Below are 23,239 nucleotides of genomic sequence, written 5' to 3'. Positions count from 1 at the left end.
ACCTGGACAACACGATAGCCTCATCGCTGTCATCCTCCCCTTCGATTACCTCATCAAACGCATCCCTGTTGACATCCTCTTCAACGGAAGAGACAATCATCTCCTCCATCTTCTCCTCAGGCAGCTCCTCTCCAGGTTGCAGTGCCAGGTTGTGAAGGGCGCAGCAGTGATGACGATGCGTGAAATCCTCTGGGGAGTATATATTGCAGAGTCCAGGAACCACAACCTCACTTTCAACATCCTGATGGTCTGCTCCACCAAGGTGCAAGTTGCAGCATGAGCCTCAATATACCGTCGCTCTGCTGTATTCTGAGGCCGCCTCACAGGCGTCATCAGCCACATCCTCTGTGGGTAGCCCTTGCCCCCGAGGAGCCAACCCTGCAGCCTGTGGACCCTGGAAGATGTCAGGGGTCTGAGACCTGCTGAGAATATAGGTGTTGTGGACACTCCCTGGCAATTGCCTGCAGACCTGTAGGATGCGTTTGTGGTGGTTGCACACCAGCTGAACATTCAGCAAGTGGAAGTCCTTGCAGTTGACAAAGATGTCCGCTTGTTACCATGGAGACCTGAGTACCACGTCAGTACAGTCAATGGCACCCTGCACCTATGGGAAACCTGAGACCTGCACAAATCCCAGTGCTCTTTCATCCTGGCTTTCCTGATCTGGGGCTCATTGCACAAAGCTGTGTGCCTTCATGAATATAGCATCCATGGCGTGTTGCATCTTATGCGTTACAAGAGTTTCTGACTCAACCACCCTCACAGACACTGAGTTCCAGGCTCCCACCACCCTCTGGGGGAAAATATTTCTCTTCAACTCCCCTCTTATCCTTCAACCTCTTACGTTAAATCCCTGCCCCCAATCTCTGCCTCCGGGATGCCATTGTATGTGGAGGCTTTTAAGATCCCACAGAGATCACCTGTGGAACCCAGAAAGGAGCCACTGGCTTAAAAATTGAATGCTTCGGTCACTTTCTAGGCCACTGGCAGTGGATGCCCTCCATGTCTCCATGGCAACAAATCCTGCAGTCACTGGCAGATGTGACTTATCAGTTCCCAGGTCATGCGCAGTCTTCGGCGACACTGTTTCTCACTCATCTACAGGAATGACAAGTGTCGTCTGTAGACCCTGGGTCTAGTTGGCTGCCAATCACGAGGCTCACTGTGGCTCATCAGCGCCATGCACAGGAGCCCCAGATGCCTCTTCCTGAGGGTGCTGCTACCCGCCCTGCCCACCCAGGTGCCTCCATCGCTCTCTTCTCCTTCGTCCCTGCTCTCTGTGCACCACGAGGTATACAGATAGTTCACCAGACTCCATGCTCCTGCCAGATGAAAGAGAGAGATGTGTGGGTTAGCATGGGTGTAATAAGAACCTCTCTTGGTTAAGTCTAAAGGCCCCTTAATGTATGTTGGAGACTGCTGGCCAACACTTGTATGGCCAGTGTTCAGTGCGCTGCATGGCTGCCCGAAACCCCACCTACATCCACCCTACTCCACATGATCAATTGGCGGCAGCTTTGCCCACTGGACTGCATGCTGTGCTCTCAGCTCGGGCACAGGCATTCTCCTAACCTGCACTGCAACGCAGCACTGTTAGCTTGAAACATGGGGGAGGTTGGTCCAAAAGTGAATGAAGACATTGCAAGGGGCTGTGAGCGCCTCCACTAGTGACTGCTCCATGACCAGCTTTTGCAAGGAGATTGTATGACATTTCCAGTCATCCAGTTGTTCTGTAGTCCACTAAACCACTCAACTGTTTGCAGTTTGTTCCCGAGTGGTGAAAATTTCTGGAGCATTTGGTGGCACTTTCATGCCTCTGCATTGCTTCACTGGGAAGAGAAGCTAGAGGCCTGACTCCAAGCATGTCAATGTGGCTGCATCTGAACTGTCTCAGCTGTGGAGGAACGGTCACTTCATACAATGTTTCCCTAACGTGTGGCCATCTCCCTCCGCCTCTGCCCCGCTCCCTGCATGTACTTCTGCACCACCATCAGGCTGTGCTGCCTTCCCACCCCCACCAACGGCAGAGCAGCACTTGCTCCAGAACCGCACAGTCAGCCAGTCGGGAAATAGCGAAATGCCTGTGCCCTCGCCTGAATGTGTGGCGCCTGTTTCTTAAGTTCAAACAGGCGACCCTGGCGAGCGCTGTGTAACGTTAGTGCACACTCGCCCCCGAGGTCCTCTGGAAAATCAGCTCACCAGGTGCACCGTCTTTTATATGTTGCTGTGAAACTTGTCGGCGTATAATCTCGCCGACATTCCCAGATGATTCAGCATGGGGGGATGATTCTAGTGGGCAGGGCTTATAATAATATGCAGATGTATGAAAATTACATTCCTGATGTGCGGCAGCAGGAAACGTGGTCACCCATTGACGGGTGGAGGGGACGTTCGCAAAGCTGGTTTCACAACGGAGTGGAACCGAATTTTGGCCTTCTCGCCATATTGTTCACTCACGCCCACCATGACGCCCGACACCAACGGGGACGGCAAATTCCAGCCAAAATATTAAGTATTTTTCTCTCTTCTCAGATGCTGCCAGACCTGCTGAATAATCCCAGTAATTTCTGTTTTAGTATCAAATTTTCAGCATCTGCAGTATTCTGCTTTTATTATGAATTATTACAGACATTGGATTAAGAATTTGAGATTTGCTTTTAAAATACTTTCATTTCTTCTTTCTAACAGGTAACACAAATCATATTTATTTTTTGGATAAGAGAGGTGATATCTCACTAAAAGGACCAGACTATACTGGAGATGGTCCTGTTGTCTGGAAATGGAAACCACACTCAGGGCAAGAAATTCAACAGCTGGTTACTTTTCGGAGAGACAGATGGGGCAGGTGGAGTGCAGAATGGAGCAAACAATTTACAACCAGTGAGTTGTTCCGCTGGATAACACAAGATCGGAATACCATTAATCTGAGAATTCACAATCCCATAATTCAAATTGCTGGATTGTTCACCTTGACTCAGACACAGCCGAGAAATGAAATCCTGAAACGTTATGAAATATTTGGGATCAAAGGTGAGTGGAACATAATACAGAAAAAAACAATGACTCTCCATAAATAATTTCAGGTGTAATGATGAGAGATTGCCGGGATCACATTGTTCAGGATTTTGGATTATATGTCGGGTTGCCGACGTTTGGGTCAAATGGGGTTCACAATCCTGCCCCTGTATGGGCACAGTCACCCAGCAGTGATTTTCCTTGAATTGGTCAATTAGAGGGCAGGCTGGCCTGCTATTTGAGGATGGTGGCCGGACTCTCGAAGCTGAGGGCCAATGGGAGGATCAAACAGCAGCCTGCAGCTCTGGTAAGAGAGAGGGGTTGCATCCATCTTGAGGTGTCCCTTCTACAAACTTCTTAATCTTGTAAATTAAAATTTTGTCCCAGCAATTGGATCACAATTGAGGAAGTGGAACCCTCTACAGTGTGGCCTATGGCTGCAGCTGTGGCCGTGCAAGTCGGGAGGACCTGAAAGCCAGTCTTGAGTATTTGTCCCCCTGCTCAGCCACCGGGTGGTAGCCGGCAGGTAGCTGGCCTAGTTCCCCCAGGCCTCAGGAGGCCCACAGACCGACTGGAAAATTTCAGTCTGAGTTTGCTGATTGGTCTTGATAGGCCTTTAACTCCTCCCACTTTGTGTAGCCTTCCTGATTCCCAAGCTGCCTCCAGGAAAATGGCCCAGGGATGGGATGGTTCCGGGAAACAGGGCTGGGGGTGGGGGTGTGGCATGAAAATTAGCCCAGGAGCTTTATATTAGCCAGTGCAATGCACATCCCTCATTATAATTATCAGGGGAAAGATTCTGTTCATTGTTTCTATTGAAATGGTCAACCTGTGTAAAAGAATATTGACAATTTAACCAGAAACAACAAACTGAGGAATCTACCCTATAGACACTATTATGGTCTATACACTGACAGACTCTCTGTAAGATGTACTGAATTCTGTTACCAAATAGCTCCCTTGTGCTAATAACTCTCATCATTGTGAGATAGAGGCCAAATCAGAGAATCAAAGGGCAGAATTTTCCCTGTCCCCAGGAGGTGGGAATGGAAGTGGTGTGCCCAGGATTTCACAGGGATCTGTGGCAGATTATCTCCCTGACCATGTCCTGCCATGGGGGAATTTTACTGATGGTGGGACCAGAATCGGGCAGGCTGCCCATCACAAGGAGGCAGGAACCCAATTGGAATATGTAAATTCCTATTAAACTCCATTTTGCCAGGCCATCAGCATTTTGCCATCAGCGGATCGACTCCCCGCCGTGTGGAGAGAACACCAGCTAAATGAAGATGGCTTCTCAGTGACAGCCTAGGGGGGAAGGATTTTAATATTAAAAAGGGGGTCACGGCCCAGTTGGCACTGCTGACACTGCTGAGTTACCAGTCCTCTGACTGGGGAATTCATGCACATTGATCTTTGAAGTTGCTGGGACATATTGAGAGCAGTTCACAAAGCATATCCAACACTGGGTTTCATTTATAGAGGTATTGGCCAGAACTTACATTTCCCTGGGGGCCATAACCTGGAGGTAACACAGAAGATGTGCTCGGCAACCCCCTACCCACTCCCCCGTCCCCCCTCCCCCCCAACCATCTCCAGCTGTCCCCAGGCAAGGACTACACAGGAGTTGCCCAGGAAGTTTAAGCTTCTATTGGACAAAAACCCTGCACCTGGAACCATCCGAAACTTCAATTTATATCGGAGAATTTGATTGGTTCCAAATATTTAAGCAGAATTAAAGCCAGGATTAAAGCCAAGTCTAATTCCTGGGTAAACATGGTACTGAACCCCCGAACACCCCACGTTCTGACTCCCCACCTCCCCTGCAATTGTAAGATCCCCCTCTCTCGTCTAGAAGTTTTTGCCTCTACTTTTGGTATCAATGGTACACAACAAGTGGGGATACTGTTTCACTCAATGTGAAACACCTTTATTAAATCTCTAAGTAATAGTACACATTCACAATGATACTGGTTGCTTAGGAATCCCACGTGCTCGGGTCCATCTCATGTGGCCAGTCCTTCAACAGATCTCGCAGCGTGACTTTGGAATGTCTGACCAGGCCTCTCTACCGACTGTAGTAACAATGTCCTCAAGGGCTGTGTCTTTATACACCTTCCTGACCCTGGGCCTTGGCATATAAATCAATACCTTAAATCAAATTGTCTGATTGGATTATTAATCCCACCCTGGCCATCCCGGACCACCTCCATGTGATCATATCCCACCCTCAACCGGGGCAGGGGGTATCTCCATGCCTACAACGGGTGTGATTACTGTAACCTGGGGCAGGAAGAAGGCCATTCACACTTTCCGAGTGGCCATCGTCTAGTTCAGTTTCTGTAGGTGAAGTGTTTGTGGCAAACCATTGCCTCAGTGACCTGCCCTGATATGTCTGTGTCTGTTTAGTTGAAACTGTTTTTATTTTTAATGTTCAATATGAGAATCAGCGATGTCTTCCTTCAGAATTCTCCCTCCGTAGCTCCACCTTGTCCCACCATGAAACAAACTCTGGCCACAGGTCTCCACCATAACCAGTTTACATTCATTAATATGAAAGAAATGAAAGCAGTCACATGATTAAAAATGATTAATAAAATACAACTAAATGATTAATTCGCTTACACAGCTATCCTCCCAACACTTCGACTGCCCCTCCTGAACAGCCCCTCTCAACCAGCCGAACCCCCGCCCACTGCGTGGTCCTACTGTAATGGTCTGAGCACGTTGAGTACAGGGGAGGACTGAAGCCTTCTCTGTGACAGATATTATGGGTAATACATTTCCAGCACATCCAGTGAGTTGCCAGCGCCTGTCGATTTTGTTGGTCTTCCATAAATACTATTCCAAACTATGTAAGCTTAGCTTGATGGGCCGAATAGCCTCCTTCTGTGTTACAACCCTATGGAGACAAACAAAGTTCAAGAATCAAACTTCCCAAATGATCTTAAATGCAAGACACCAATGGACACATTTTCACTTTTTCAAAACTTTGACTGTAAAATCAAACCAAAATCTGCACAAATTAGTCATGAATGAAGAGACAAGTTGTATTCATTAGGCATTTTAAATTGCACTGTAAATAGCCAATAAAACAAGGATAGATCGTAAAAATGTTCTGGTAGTTCCCCCCAAATGTTTGGCACCACGTGCAGAATCCAAAATCCCTCATAATTCTGGTTTCCTCAAGTAGGGTTTAACTCCTTTCCCTCACGCGGGGTTTAATCATCACGTAGCCTCTGACAACAGCCTTACTCCATCCGAGTTCCATGGATACGGTTATCACCAAAAAGGCACATTTCAGCTCATGACAGTCCTGATGGTGTAAATTCCTCAGAGTCACCTTCACCCGCCCCACTCACACACCCCAGGAAATGATACGGCCAGCTCTGGTAAAACTTGAAACAATGGGAGTATCTTTATTTCCCTACAGAGGTTGCCAAAATCCAGACTTCAATTTTTCTTTCTATTTTAGCTATAGTAATTCCTCACTAAATTTAGGTAGGAAACAAAAATTCTTTACCAAATCAAAATTGAGGGGAGATCTCTCTGAGACAGCCTCACTTCTCCTCAGCAACTGAAGTTTGTGTAATCAGAATTCATGCTCCATTTGAAGCTTTTTCCTCTTGCTTCCTCTTTCCCTTCATGTATGTCACCTCTTTCTGTATCTCTTTGATCATCTTTTTCCTCCCTTGCTGATTTCTCCCTCTCTCAGTCAATCTTTCTTAGTTCTATTCCTTTTTCAATTCTGGTCAGATGTACTCAATCTTTAAAGGAAACAACCCTTCCTTGGGCCCCAAGTGCCGAACCAATTCTTCAAGGATCCTGCCCCTGTTAGCTCCTGATCTTATGTTCATTCCCATGTGCTCTGCTACAGCCTCAAAATGGTCTTTTCTCAAGTGTTTTAAGTCTCTGACAGTTAGATCCAACCATTCTACAAAAGCTTGAGCCTCAAAGGTTAATTTTCCAATAGAATATAGCAAAAGCTAATGTGAAGTCTTGTTTGTTTAAATGCTGGAAAGTTCCAGTGAATCCCTTTTACAGTCACTAGGTTTAATCCCCCGCTTGTGCCTAATTTTGTTACAATCCCGGTGCGGAACGAAAACAACCAAATGTGTCAAATGCCTTCCAAAGAAGAAACTACCAACAAGATTTCACTTTTTATAATTTTAACACAAATCAGAATCAACATAAATTAAACATGAATCTGTACCATAATAATCATTCTATGACTCCAGGAATGGTAATTGTGCTGGTGGATGGCGACCGAGAATTGTCATCCCTACTGTGTTGTTCTACTGGTGAATGCACTTGTGTTTAATTTGGCCAGACCCTTTAATGCAGGAAGGTACAAGTGCTAATGAAGAGCACATCCAAAGATCAGTTGGAAACTAATCATTGGATTGTAAATGCCACTAATTACATTAAATCTTACTGATCTGTCTTTCACTGCTGAAGCCAATCCACAACAGCCTGTGGTGGGCAGTGACATCACTCTCAGTTGTACCATCTCCAGACTCTCAGATACAGTCAGTCTTCACTGGAAACAGAGAGACTCATCTCAGCAGAACAGGAGGAAAACTGATCAGATCCGACTAAATAATACAGCCTATCTGATAGTCAAACATGTTACAGTAGAGGATGGGAAGTTGTATGAGTGTGAAGTGAAGGAAAATGGATCCATTGTTATCAAAGGAAATGCAGATTTTCCTGTGTCCCAATGTAAGTGCAATTTCCTCACAGTAGATATTTAGAGTTACTAACATAAAACTGGGACAGAGAAGAGTAGTCATGCATGTGAATCATGAGCACTTCATACTAACAGTCACAATGTGGTGTTCTGATAAACATATCAACATTGAACAAAAAACTGACCTCTCTCCTCTCAATACCACATCTAGTCAAGTGCTGCTGCTAGTTAGTGATTCCAGTTGGTGCAGACTAGGTTTCAAATAAGCATTGAGTTGGGAACAGGACTAAGGGAAGAGGGAAGGATAGGGAATCAATGACAATGAACGGGAGAGGGAAGGATGGAAGTGATAGGAACGTAGAGTAGTAATGGTGGACAGAGGGAATGGCAGGGACTGGAAGTGGAGCTCTGGGAGTGGACGAGGGGAAAAGATGCGAGTGACAGCGAACAGAGGATCAGAGCTTGTATTTACACAATGTACAGAAACAATCCAGGTAACTGAATGGGGAAGCAGTGACCAGCTATAGACAGAAAAGTGGAGTTTGGGGAACGAGGACACAACTGATATTTGCTTTTCTTGTCTCTCACCTTATTGAGACTGGAATTGTCAAAGTAAGTGAGGCAGTTCAACAGCGGAAGCTAGAAACTCTGAATTGCAGCATGTGTTTTATAAATGGTGATGCATTGTTTAATAAAACCAGCAAATGCTTTCAGTCACAGAGCGACTTGTAGAGAGAAAAGATATTCTTCACTAAAGAGGGAGGAAGTGGATCTCAGAATGAGTGAGAATGTTCAGAAAGGCGAGTGAAAGCTTAGAGAAAGAGAGAGGCTTTCAATCCGTGCGAAGACAAAGGAAGAGGTGGAGAGGGTCAAGAAGGGAGAACTGGATGTTAGGCTGAAGGGAACAGAAGATTTTGATACCAATTGTGGAATAGAGGGAGGGGACAATGAGAGAACGACAGGGAATGTGAAGGAGATCATCCTGCAGGAAATTCCAGAGTGAAATTGGGATGAGGCTGTGGATTGGTCTGTTGATGATGTTGAGGATTTCAGATTTAATGTGTTGAGGGACAGGGAGACATTGTATGTTAATGAGGATGGTCGAGGAGGATAGAATATGGACAGATAGCATGTGCAATGTTGTCTTTGTGAGATGTGAAAGGTGCTGCTAATTTATTATTCCCCATTCATGATTGCTCCCTGGACAATAAGTAAAAGATTCCCAACCTTCCAATTTTGCCAGCTGGCAAGTGTATTGCTCGAGCAAATAAATTAACTTTGGGTTAGTCTGGCTGACAAAATTTGAAAGATGCAGTTGCAATGGAGAAAAAAAAAATCATGCAGGAATTGCACGGGTATAAGTCCTGTACAAGATATTAAGTGTACCAGGAGACAGATGTTCACTGTGAAGAAACCAACACGTGACAGCAACTCAAGCAGCAGCAACTGAATTGTGTTAAACAAAAACAGAAATACCTGGAAAATCTCAGCAGGTCTGGCAGCATCGGCGGAGAAGAACAAAGTTGACGTTTCGAGTCCTCATGACCCTTCAACAGAACTAAGTAAAAATAGGAGAGGGGTGAAATATAATCTGGTTTAAGGTGGGGGGGTGGGGGGAGAAGAGGGGGGTTGGTTCTAGGGACAAGCAAGCAGTGATAGGAACAGATAACCAAAAGATGTCACAGACAAAAGAACAAAGAGGTGTTGAAGGTGGTGATATTATCTAAAAGAATGTGCTAATTAAGAATGGATAGCAGGACACGCAAGATACAGATAGCTTTAGTGGGGGTGGGGTGAAATAAGACTAAAAGGGCATAAAAGGTATAGATTTAAAAATAATGGAAATAGGTAGGAAAAGAAAAATCTATATAAATTATTGGAAAAAACAAAAGGGAGGGGGAAGAAACAGAAAGGGGGTGGGGATGGAGGAGGGAGTTTAAGATCGAAAGTTGTTGAACTCAATATTCAGTCCGGAAGGCTGTAAAGTGCCTAGTCGGAAGATGAGGTGCTGTTCCTCCAGTTTGCGTTGAGCTTCACTGGAACAATGCAACAAGCCAAGGATGGACATGTGGGCATGAGAGCAGGGTGGAGTGTTAAAATGGCAAGCGACAGGGAGGTCTGGGTCATTCTTGCGGACAGACCGAAGGTGTTCTGCAAAGCGGTCGCCCAGTCTGCGTTTGGTCTCTCCAATGTAGAGGAAACTGTCACGGAGGAACGATCCCTACGGAATGCCGCCGGGGGAGTGGTGGGGGGGGGGGTGCGTGAAGGGAAGATGGAAGCACTGATGTAGGTGGGAAGGGAGATCCATGATTCCTCTGACACCTTACGTCACATCAACAATTTCCAGTTCCCTGGCCCCAACCGACTCCTCTTCACCATGGACGTCCAATCCCTCTACACCTCCATCCCCCACCAGGATGGTCTGAGGGCCCTTAGCTTCTTCCTTGAACAGAGGCCCAAACAATTCCCATCCACCACTACTCTCCTCTGTCTGGCTGACCTTGTTCTCACACTGAACAATTTCTCCTTTAACTCCTCTCGCTTCCTCCAAATAAAAGGTGTGGCTATGGGTACCCGCATGGGCCCCAGTTATGCCTGTCTATTTATGGGTTATGTGGAACATTCCTTGTTCCAGTCCTACTCTGGCCCCCTCCCACAACTCTTTCTCCGGTACATCGATGATTACTTCGGTGCTGCTTCATGCTCTCGTCGGGACCTGGAAAAATTTATTAATTTTGCTTCCAATCACCACCCCTCCATCATTTTCTCATGGTCCATCTCTGACACTTCCCTTCCCTTCCTTGACCTCTCTGTCTCAATTTCTGGTGATAGACTGTCCACCAATATCTATTACAAGCCTATCGACTCCCACAGCTACCTCGACTACAGCTCCTCACACCCCGCTTCCTGTAAGGACTCCATCCCATTCTCTCAGTTCCTTCACATCCGTCGCATCTGTTCTGATGATGCTACCTTCAAAAACAGTTCCTCTGACATGTCCTCCTTCTTCCTTAACCGAGGTTTTCCACCCACGGTAGTTGACAGGTCCCTCAACCGTGTCCGGCCCATCTCCCGCGCATCTGCCCTCACGCCTTCTCCTCCCTCCCAGGAACATGATAGGGTCCCCCTTGTCCTCACTTATCACCCCACCAGCCTCCGCATTCAAAGGATCATCCTCCGCCATTTCAGCAAACTCCAGCATGATGCCACCACCAATCACATCTTCCCTTCACCCCACCTGGCGGCATTCCGTAGGGATCGTTCCCTCCGTGACACCCTGGTCCACTCCTCCATCACCCCCTACACCTCAGCCCCCACCTACTGCACCTCCCCATGCATACGCAAAATATGCAACACCTGCCCCTTCACTTCCTCTCTCCTCACCGTTCAAGGGCCCAAACACTCCTTTCAAGTGAAGCAGCATTTAACTTGCATTTCCCCCAACTTAGTCTACTGCAATAGTTGCTCCCAATGCAGTTTCCTCTACTTTGGAGAGACCAAACGCAGACTGGGCGACTGCTTTGCAGAACACCTTCGGTCTGTCCGCAAGAATGACCCAGGCCTCCCTGTCGCTTGCCATTTTAACACTGCACCCTGCTCTCTTGCACACATGTCTGTCCTTGGCTTGCCAAGTTCCAGTGAAGCTCAACGCAAACTGGAGGAACAGCACCTCATCTTCTGACTAGGCACTTTACAGCCTTCCGGACTGAATATTGAGTTCAACAACTTTAGATCTTGAACTCCCTCCTCCATCCCTACCCCATTTCTGATTCTTCCCCCTCCCTTTTGTTTTTTCCAATAATTTATACAGATTTTTCTTTTCCCACCTATTTCCATTATATTTAAATCTATACCTTTAATGCCCTTTTAGTCTTATTTCACCCCACCCCCACTAGAGCTATCTGTACCTTGCGTGTCCTGCTATCCATTCTTAATTAGCACATTCTTTTAGATAATATCACCACCTTCAACACCTCTTTGTTCTTTTGTCTGTGACATCTTTTGGTTATCTGTTCCTATCACTGCTTGCTTGTCCCTACAACCAACCCCCCTCTTCTCCCCCCACCCCCCACAACTTAAACCAGCTTATATTTCACCCCTCTCCTATTTTCCAGGTATTTCTGTTTTTGTTTTGGATTTCCAGCTTCCGCAGTTTTTTGTTTTTATCTATGGATTGTGTTAAAGTGGGTCATGCATCTGCCCATTTATATATTAGTGAGGTGAGATCCGGAGGCAGAATTTTGTCATGATATTCTGCATCATGCTATTTCTGAATAATTATTACATACAAATGTGGACTGCACTTGCCTGAAGGGAACCATATTAGGGATGTGGCAAAATTCTATGCAAACTATAGCCCCATCAGCAGAACTCAATGTTGTTGGCAGAATCTCATAATATTTGGGTATGTGATGTCATAGTGTCGTTCATATCCAAAAAAACATAGTCCAACTCAGAAAGATTTTATTATTTTCAAAACAACCTATTGATTTGTCATATTGAATTCAGCCAATTTACAATGTTAAAGAATTTCATATCTTTGACAAAAATGTGATAAAACAAAGTCATGATGATCAAAACACAAAATATTTTCACACTATTAAGATCTTTCATGATTTTTACTGTTTTCTGTACCTCCACATTCTAAAATTCTAACACATTGTTCTCTGTCGCTCTATTACAGATTTATATGGGATGAGTTACACTCTTTATCGATCAGGCACAGATCACAGTGAACTCTACCTGATTTGTTATGATTATTATAATAATAAATTTTTCACTTACAACTCTGCTGCATGGAGTTGGACGTCACATCATCTTCCAACTTCGGAGGAAACAATAGCATCTGTATCAAAGTCCCAGGTCATCAATGTAAACAGTGTCCACTTTGAGAATCGACTGGTCCCCACAGCGGCAAATTTTAATGGTGTGAACTTCAGTGTGAGGATTGTCCCCGTGCTGTTTGAAGATGCTGGAGTTTACAAATGTTCTCTGGGATCAAGTGAAACGGTGACCATTAAACTAATCACAGTTAAAGGTAGGAGACAGAATGTTGCTGCTGTTTTCAGTGATCAAGTCAGTGTTTAAAATGTAAGTTATTTTCTTGTTTACACAGTGACAGCTGAACCATCTGATGCAGTGACTGAGGGAGACACCGTTACCCTGACCTGCTCTGTCTCTGATGTCACTGAATCAATGAGACTTGTTTGGATCGATAGTGATGGCAAAACTGTTGTAGAGAAAACATTGAATGGACGGAATAGGGAAGAGAAATCACTGAAACTGATTATTCTGAAAGCTGAGAGAGGTGGAGGGAAGTGGATTTGTGTTTTGTTTCATGAAAACAAGCCCCAGGTTTCTGCCCCGTACTATCTGGAACCCAGCGGTAAGTGATTCAGGGTTTGCTCTTTATATTTATACTCTTGATAGAAAATTGTTGTCACTTATTGGTCTTATTGCCAGTAAAAAGTGAGCCTTTATCTCCTGTGGTTGAGGCTCTACAGTGATGTCGAGCATCAGAAAATTTACCCTGAGGTCACTCAGCACAGCCTGGGATCAAACTGGGAAAATTCCTGCTTTGTGCACCTCAACTCCACTCTTGGTAAACTCACTGAGACAGAGGAAGCATTTATTTCTAACAGCAAAATGGAGCCATTTTCAATGGTTTTCAAACCCAGAGTCAATCAGAATTCTGAGACTGAATGCCCAACATGATCACACCAGATGTTATCCACAGCTGCAAACATTGAAATTGAAACTCTCCATTCCTCAGACTCAGAGAATCTCTTCTTCTCTCTCTGCCTCAGCTGATCCTGGAAACATCTGAACCTCATCACTCTCGTTCTAACTGAGGGGGAGTTCTTTGTGAGTGTAACCATCTTCCTTTGCACTAGGTATGACTCCAGGACTTGAACACAAATATCATGTTTGACATGAGGGCTACAACCAGTGGATCAGGTCTAAGCTCTGCTTCCTGCAACATCCAGTGTGAATGGTGGTGGACAATTAAACGACTCATTGGAGGAGGAGGCTTCACAAATATCCCCATCCTCAATGATGGAGGCACCCAGCACAACAGTGCAAAAGATCGGGATGAAGCATTCGAAACAATCTTCAGCCACAAGTGCCGAATGGATGATCCATCTCAGCCTCCTCTGGAGGTCCCCAGCATCACAAATGCCAGTCTTCAGCCAATTCGATTCACTCCACGTGATATCAAGAAACGGCTGATGGCACTGGATACTTCAAAGGCTATGGGCACTGACAATATTCCTGCAATAGTACTGAAGACTTGTGCTCCAGAACTTGCCGCACCCCTAGCCAAGCTGTTCCAGTACAGCTTTTACACTGGCATCTACCAGGCTATTTGGAAAATTGCCCAGCTATGTCCTGTTTACAAAAAGCAGGATAAATCCAACCCGGCCAATTACTGCCCTATCAGTCCACTCTCAGTCATCAGTAAGGTAATGGAAGGAGTCATTAACAGTGTTATCAAGCGGCACTTGCTTAGCAATAACATGCTCACTGATGCCCAGTTTGGGTTCAGCTAGGGCCACGCAGCTCCTCACCTCACTGCAACCTTGGTTCAAACATCAACATAAGAGCTGAATTCCCAAGGTGAAATGAGACTGACTGCCCTTGACATCAAGGCAGCATTTGACCAAGTGTGGCATCAAGGAGCCCTCGTAAAACTGGAGTCAATGGGAATCAGGGGGAAACTCTCAGCCGTTGCAGTCATACCAAGCACAAAGGAAGATGGTTGTGGTTTTTGGATGTCAGTCATCTCAGTTCCAGGACATCACTGCAGGAGTTCCTTAGGGTAGTGTCCTGGGCCAAACCATCTTCAGCTGCTTCATCAATGACCTTCCTTCCATCATAAAGCCAGAAGTGGGGATGTTTGCTGATGATTGCACCATCAATGTCCAGCACCATTTGCGACTCCTCAGATACGGAAGCAGTCCATGTCCAAACGCAACAAGTCCTGGGCAATACCAAGGCTTGGGCTGACAACTGGTAAGTAACATTCGCATTACACAAGTGTCACGCAATGACCATCTCCAACAATAGAGAATCGAACCATCGCCCATTGATGTTCAATGGTATTACCATCACTGAATCCCCCACTATCAATATCCTGGGGGATACCATTGACCACAAACTGTACTGGATTAGCCATATAAATACTGTGGTTACAAGAGCAGGTCAGAGGTTAGGAATCGTGCGACGATTAACTCACCTCCTGACTCCCCAAAGCCTGTCCACCATCTACAGGGCACAAGTCGGAAGTGTGATGGAGTACTCCCCACTTGCATGGATGAATGCATCTCCCACAACACTGAAGAAGCTGGACACCGTCCAGGACAAAGTAGGTTGTTTGATTGGCACCACATTCACAAACATTCACTCCCTCCACCTCCGATGCACATTAGCAGCAGTGTGTGCCATCTGCAAGATGCACTGCAGGAATTCACCAAGGCTCCTTTGACAGCACCTTCCAAACTCATGACCACCACCACCTAGAAGGACAAGGGCAGCAGCTAGATGGGAACACCACCACCTGGAGGTTCCCTTCAAGTCACTCACCATCTTGACTTGGAAATATATCACTGTTCCTTCACTGTCGCTGGGTCAAAATCCTGGAACTCCCTTCCTAACAGCACTGTGTGTGCACCTACACCACATGCACTGCAGTGGTTCAAGAAGGCAGCTCAACACCACCGTCTCAAGGGCAATTAGGGATGGGCAATAATTGCTGGCCCAGCCAGAAAAGCCCTTATCCTGTGAATGAATAAAAAAAAAGGAAGGTCATTTATGAAGCAGCTGAAGATGGTGGGGTCTAGGACACTACCCTAAGGAACTCCTGCAGTGATATTTTCTATTGGTTCCATTCCCTCAGGGAGAGTTAAATCAGTTTTTCAGACCTATTTAAGTCTCTGATGGGCTTGTCTTTCTCAACCTTGAGTAAGAGTGTTTATCCAGGGAGTACACCTGATCTGAAATGGTCACAAAAAGGGCTAGGATTATAATTCACTTCATCGGCACCCCCATCCGTTGCCACCCCACCACCCCCATCTAAATAATCCCCTCAAGCCCCACAATTTCCAGAGTGCTCATCTGATTATGGCTTCTTGAGCATCCCCAATTTTAAGTGAGATTAAAAACAGAAAGAGCTGTAAAATCCCAGCAGTTCTAGCAGCTTCCGTGGAGAGAGAAACAGAGTTAACATTTTCAGTCCAATATGAGGCTTCTTCGAAAATGGAGAGACCAATTTTAACTGCTTCACCATTGGCTGTCGTTTCTTCAGCTCCTGAGACCCCATGTTCTGGAACCCCCTCCTAACACCACTGCCTCCTTACCCACATCCTTCTTTTAAGACACTCAATATCATCTCTCTCTTTGACTAAGTTTTTGGCCATCTGCCCTGATATCTCTTCATGTCACTCAGTTTCAAATTTTGTTTGATACCACTCCTGTGAAGCTCTTTAGGGCTTGTTGACATGTTTATGGTCCTGCATAAGTGCAAGATGTTGCTGAGATTTTTCTCTTTTAATCCTGTCATATCTTTTTCCACTCTTTGTAAGTGTCTTGGAATTTTTTTCATTCAAATTGCTATGGAAATGTGAGTGCTTCATCTGTTTAAAGGGTTGATGGCTGGGAGCATGTCTGAGAAACCACAATCCATTATAATAACTGTTTCTTTGGGACAGCGACCTTCATTCTGTCAGCTACACAGCACATTATCCTAAGATAAAAGTAAAATACAGCAGATGCTGGAAATCTGAAACAAAAATAAAAATAGCTGGAAAAACTCAGCAGGTCTGACAGCATCTGCGGACAGGAAGACAGTTAACGTTTCGAGTCCGTATGACTCTTCATCAGAACTGAGGAAATATAGAAATGAAGTGAAATATAAGCTGGTTGAGGGGGGTGGGACAGGTAGAGCTGGATAAAGGGCCAGTGATAGGTGGAGGCAAAGATGTCATAGACAGAAGGACAAAGGGGTGTTGACGGTGGTGATGTTAGCTGAGGATTGTGCTAATGGTGACATGAGGGGTAAAAATCAGGACGAGCAAGTGACAGATAGCCCTAGTGGGGTGGAGTGGGGGAAGGGATCGAAATAGACTAAAAGGTGGAGATGAAACAATGGATGGAAATATATTTAAAAATAATGGAAATAGGTGAGAAAAGAAAAATATATGTAAAAAACATATAAATTATTGGAAAAAGGGGTGATCGGAAAGGGAGTGGGGATAGAGGAGAGAGTTCATGATTTGAAACTGTTGAACTCAATATTCAGTCCGGAGGGCTGTAAAGTGCCTAGTCGGAAGATGAGGTGCTGTTCCTCCAGTTTGCGTTGAGCTTCACTGGAACAATGCAGCAAGCCAAGGACGGACATGTGGGCATGAGAGCAGGGTGGAGTGTTGAAATGGCAAGCGACAGGAAGGTTTGGGTCATGCTTGCGGACAGACCAAAGGTGTTCCGCAAAGCGGTCACCCAGTCTGCGTTTGGTCTCTCCAATGTAGAGGAGGTGGCATTGGGAGCAGCGAATGCAGTAGCACATTATCCTGTTGTGTATGTGCATCTGAGCTGAATCATAAATAACAACTTATTGAAAACAAATTGTCTACAGGATTAACAGTTACACAAATTGGAATTAAAATTTGCTTTCTGATTTTGAAATATTTATTCCCTTTCCTTCCAGGAAGTCAGAATGATATTTATTTTTCCCATGAGGAAGGTTTCTTTGTATTGAAAGGACCAGACAATCCTGGAAATGGCTCCATTATCTGGGAATGGAGACCACATTCTGGGAACCAAACTACAAAACAATTGGGAACTTTTCACAAAGATGATCAGCGGTGGGCTGTGCAATGGAGTGATGAGTACATTAATATACCAGACATTTCTCAGAGGATCCGTGAGGACTGGGACACCCTTAATCTGAGAATCAGAAACCCCATGTTTAAACTTGCGGGAATGTTCACCTGGAGCCAGACACAGCCCAGGAAGAAAATCCTGAAACAGTGTGAAGTATTTGGGATCAAAGGTAAGTTGCACAAGGACTAGAATGGTTTCAAATTGTGTTTTTCTGTGAGTAATTCCACGAATATTCTGAACAGAATGTTAGGATCATGTCATTATCCTCCAGTTCTATCACAAGAACAACAACCTATAATTACATAGCACCCTTAATGTCATAAACCATCACAGCGTGCTTCACAGGAGCAATGTAAAACAAAATATAACACCGCACCACATAAGGAGATATTTGGCCAGAGAACCAAAACCTTGGTCAAAGAGACAGGTTTTAAAGAGTGATGGAATGAAGAAAGCAAGAGGCAGAGAGATTTAGAGTTGAGAGTCATAGGCCAGGACTTAGTTCCTGTGAATGGTTCTGCCCTGCAGTTGGAGGACCAGTGGGAGCCCCGCATCACTCCTGTGAGGGGAACTGATGCAAGTAAGCACCCATTTGACACTTAATTGGTAAGCATCGGGCCTTCCACTGGATTTAGGACCCCAGGGATGGAAATACCACCCCCGGCCCAACTGCACACCGGAGGGTAATACTTCCTGGGGCTTCTCAAGGATCAGTAATGGATCCCTGGACATGTGAGTGGAGGAGGGATGGAGGTAGTGGGGTGAAGGTTGCCTGAAGGGTGGGCTGGGGCGATTAGAGGCAAAAGCAGAAGGTGTGGCATTTGGCACACTCCGCCCTTGCTCCCACCACCCTGCTTCATGATGTCGGGTACTTCGATCAGGCATTGAGTATCTGACAACAAGGAATCCCCCTATGAGGTCAACCCAACGTTATTGGTTATTAACATGAGCATTTGTTCACCAATTATAGAGCCGCCATTGATTTCTGTTGGGTTCAGGATCATTGGTGTCAAGAGCCTCATTAATGAGTCTACTAGACAAACTGCAGTCAGCAAGTGGGATCCCCGCATCGTACCCACCACACCTCCAACTTTACTTGGGACAGATTTCCTGAAACTGGGAATACTATGCAGATATTTCTGCCTGACTCCCTACCACTCGCAATCATGCCCGCTCCGGTAGGCAAAACTAAATTACATCCATAGAGTTATTTATGGCACAGAATGTGGCCATTCCACCCATCGACTCTCTGCTGGCTCTCCATGGAGCTATCCAATTAGTCCCATTCCCTTGCTCTATCCCCGTAGCGCAGACAGTTAATTTCCAGAATTTAGGAGCCCAGGTAACTGAAGATGTGGCCATCAATGCTGGAGAGATTAAAATTGGGAATGTTCGAGAAACCAGAATTCATGGAGTGTAGATATCTTGGAAGATTGTGGGACAACAGAAGATTCCATAGGTTGGGAGAGGTAAGTCAGTGGAGGACGTTGAAGACAAGGGTGAGAATTTTGAAAACGAGATGTTGCTTGAGTGGGAGCCAATGTAAATCAGTGAGCACAGGGATGATAGGGAAAGGGACATAGTGCAAGTTAAGACACGAACATGAATGACCTCAAGTTTACAGAGGGTAGAATGTGTGAGACCAGGCAGGACTGCATTAGAATCATTGAGTCTAGAGATAACAAATGCTTGGATAAGGTTTTCAGAAGCTGTTGAGCTGAGACCTGTGCAAAGTTGGGTAACGATATAGAAGTGGAAGTGGGCAGTGTTAGTGACGGCATGAATTTTGGTCTCCTTATTTAAGAAAGGACATAATTCCATTAGAAGAAGTTCAGAACAATGGTCACTAGATTGAGTCCTCGGATGAGAGTGTTATCTTATGAGGAGAGACTGGACAGATTGGGCCTGGAAACCTGGAATTTAGAAGAATGAGACGATCTTATTGAAAGATCTTGAGACAGTTTGACAGAGTGGGTGCTGAAGGGATGTTTCCACTTGTAGGGGGGGACCAGAACCAGGTGACTCAGTTTACAAATAAGGGGTTTCCCATTTAAGATGGAGATGAGGAGAAACATTTTCTCTCTGAGGGTCATGATTCTGTGGGACTCTGTTCCCAGGAGAGTCTTAGAGTCAGGGTCATTGAATACTTGAAGGCAGAGTTAGATAGATTCTTGACTAACAAGGGAATCAAAGGATATTGGGGGTAGGCAGGATAATGGCGTTGAGGCCACAATCAGTTCAGTAATGATAGTGTTGAGTGGCGGAGCAGGCTCAAGAGGCTGAATGATCTACACCTGCTCCTAATTCATATGATCATCTGTGCATATGGATATCGTTTTGAAGCTCATCCAGGGATCAAATGTGACACCAATTTGTGAACAGAAAGGCTTAATCGCAGACCATTGCCAGGGAGAGGAATGGAGTCAGTGACTGGAAAACACAGTTTGGAGTGGGGATCGGAAACTACGGCGTCAGTTTTCCCAGTAATTAATCACCCAGCCCAAAGTGAATCTCTGACTAAACATGTCAAGTGGCTGAAAATGCTTTGTGCATTACAACTAGTGAATGTACTAAGGGTTAGTAGTGCTGATTATTAACATTAGCATTTGTCTAGAATCATAAAATTACTTAGATAAGGACCATGGAGGGGGGATGAAACTGGTGGCAACCTTATGGAATTTGTGGTGAGGGCTGAAGATGATGACATAGATTTTTCAAATATTTACCTTTTTTTTTCATTATTTCCCGGGATGTGGGCTAGCCCAGTCTTTTTTTTGGCCATCCCTAATTACCTTGAGAAGGTGGTGGTCATCATCAACTTCTATTGAATTCAAATTTCACCATCTGCCATGGTGGGATTCGAACCTGGGTCCCCAGAACATTACCCTGGGTCTTTGGAGCAGCATAAAGAGGAGGAGAGGTGGGAGGAGAGAGCCAAGGGGAACAAGTGAATATTATCCAGAAAATGCTAATTGTCAGCACTAAGCACTGCTGGTTGGCATTTGTCTGATTATATGTGTTCATCGTGAAAGAAAACTCCTAATGCACTGGTTCCACAGCTTATTGAGAAACATCAGCTTCACATATCTGCTTTTACAGTTGAGACCGATTCCCAGAGGCCTGTCATGGGCAGTGACATCACCCTCAGTTGTACCATCTCCAGGCTCTCAGATACAGTCAGTCTTCACTGGAAACAGAGAGGCTCATCTCAGCAGAATAGGAGGAAGAACACTGATGAGATCCATCTGAATAACACTGTCTATCTGATAGTCAGACATGTTGGAGCAGGAAACCAGGATCTGTATACATGGGAAGTGCAGGAAAATAACTCCATTGTTCTCACTGGAAACACAAATGTTGTTGTGGATTGGGGTAAGTCCAGAGCTACCTTGCAGTAGATATTAAATAGTTACTGATATAAAACTATTACACACAAAGTACAGTGATCACTGACGTCACTGTGGGATTTTGCTGCAGAATGTGCTCCTTGTTTTTGCTCTTGACATGGGTGTAAATAGAAAATGGAGACATGAAGAACTGATGTAACCAACCAGGTGGGTTCATTTTAATTCACATCAGTGATTTAAAATAATTAAATCCTTCAATTGAAAAAGCAAGTGATTCCAGTTGATACTGGAATATAGAAATACAAACAAATTAAAGACACCCAACACAATGGTAAAAGATTAGGGTCTTTCCTGAGGCATTTTCTCAGTGAAGCTGGGAACTCATAAATATGATCAGAGTGTTTTACATTTATGGTTGTTCACATACTGGGAATACCTGAATAAATGATGGCATAACCCAGGGATGGAAGAATAAGGCCACTTTAATCTAATTGGTAATTTGTGTCCATCGCACGGATGCCTCTTTAGGCCTTTTGAAATAGAATCAAAGAATTCCTTGGTTAGACAAGGTCAGTAATGAATTGTTAAACTGATTTCACATTGAGTGAACTTGCAGAACATTAATGATCAGCTTCATTTAGTTCAATCAGCTGTAACATGTCCTTATGAATAATGTGAACATGATGGCCTCGATCTTCCAGTCAGCAGCAATGCTGGGCATGTTGCTGCTGCCCGCAAAGTTTGACCAGCCCAGTGGGGAGGTGCTGGCATAGTGGTATTTTCACTTGACTGGTGTGCCAGAGACTGAGGATAATGTCCTGGGACCCGGGTTTGAATCTCACCATGGCAGATGTTGAAATTTGAATTCAGTGAAAGTCTGATGATGACCACAAGACCATTGCCAATTGTCATAAAAAGCCATCTGGTTCACTAATGTCCCTTCAGGGAAGGAAATCTGCTGTCCTTACCTGGTCTGGCCGACACGTACTCCATACCCACAGCAATTTGGTTGATTTTTAAATGCTTTCTGAACAAGGGCAATAATTACTGGCCTTGCTAGTGACGCCCACATCACAGGAACCAATAAAAAAAACACTCCTGGCCATTTATTCTGGGATCACAGAATTGTAACAGCACAGAAGGAGGCCATTCAGCTCATTGTGTCTGCACTGGCTCTCCAAATGAGCATTATGACCGTGCCTTTTCCCTATAGCCCTGCACATTGTTTCTATTCAAATAATCATCCAATGCCCTCTTGAATGCTTCCATTGAACCTGCCTCCACACAGTTCCAGGCGGTGTATTCCAGACCCAAACAACTCGTGTGAAAAAGATTTTTCTCACGTCAGGGGCCATGCCCCCTTCCTCTGACAGTAACTGCTGTATTCAGGTAATTTCTTAACGGTCCGAGTCCTTTAATGAATGAGTGAGGGATAGTGAATGGGTGAGATGAATGAATGAGTGATGTGGGGAGTGGGTGATGTGGGTAATAGGGTCAGGGGGCTAGTCAAGGTGCTAGTCAGGTCTGTTCGGTGGGGGAGGGGGTAAACTAGGGTAGGGTCAGGGGATATTGGGATGTTGGAAGAATGATTGGTGGGGGGTGTCTTGGTTGTGGTGCTCAGTTGAGTTACCCAGCTGTTAGACCAAGTATTAAATTGACTAACATTTCCTGGTTAAGCTTCCAGGTAAGTCTCACGTATCTGACTCAAGTTCAGGTCGGAGACATTTGCAGAGTGTCCCAGAGGCAGGGAATCAGCCCCATTGGAAGTTTAAAGTTCCTGGGCAACTCCTAGGTATCTCTGTGCGTCCGGACTTCCACAGGGTCTTGCCGCCCATCTCTTGATGTACGTCCCATCTCCAACGATCCAAAGACAGGCAGATTTGGGCCAATGTAGTAATGAATATGGTAGACTGCTCAAAACCAACAGGTCAACAACTTAAACAAATTAACTCCTAACTGCCCTTCAAAACGCTAAACCTCTGAGCTTAGACCAACCTTGCCCTTTCAACTTTCTCTATCAATCTAGACTGACGTTGCAGTGGTTGATGGACCTGTCTTTTCTCTTTGTCTGACCACCTGACAACAACCCAAGGGGATCAGAATTGTCTAATACTATATGTATGAAGCATTTATAGATGCTTCGTTAACAAGACTGATTAACAAGTTGGTAATTACCTGCAGACCTTAGGGAAACAGCATCACATTGAGAGGGGTCATGTTTGGGGCAGATGGATTTTGTGCCACGACCCAGTGTTTAAACAATAGTCAGCCTGGGTCAGTAGCCAGTGTAGCCAGTTTCTGGCCAATT

At 45.2% G+C, this 23,239-nt stretch overlaps 1 protein-coding gene across 1 annotated transcript in view; it reads left to right on the top strand.

The window, feature by feature from the left end:
- The first annotated feature begins 3,259 nt into the window (after positions 1–3,259).
- The window catches only part of LOC144686108 (uncharacterized), a 114,688-nt gene continuing 94,708 nt past the window's right edge, over positions 3,260–23,239 (top strand). Inside the window, exons 1-6 of the mRNA XM_078551254.1 lie at positions 3,260–3,322; positions 7,566–7,737; positions 12,390–12,743; positions 12,822–13,091; positions 17,409–17,753; positions 20,684–20,956. Coding sequence (XP_078407380.1) covers positions 3,260–3,322; positions 7,566–7,737; positions 12,390–12,743; positions 12,822–13,091; positions 17,409–17,753; positions 20,684–20,956 — 1,477 coding nt within the window. The remainder of the gene's footprint in view (positions 3,323–7,565; positions 7,738–12,389; positions 12,744–12,821; positions 13,092–17,408; positions 17,754–20,683; positions 20,957–23,239) is intronic.

Source organism: Cetorhinus maximus, chromosome 10, assembly GCF_964194155.1.
Source record: "Cetorhinus maximus chromosome 10, sCetMax3.hap1.1, whole genome shotgun sequence".
In the NCBI taxonomy this organism is placed as follows: domain Eukaryota; kingdom Metazoa; phylum Chordata; class Chondrichthyes; order Lamniformes; family Cetorhinidae; genus Cetorhinus; species Cetorhinus maximus.
This window is presented reverse-complemented; position numbering and strand designations above follow the sequence as displayed.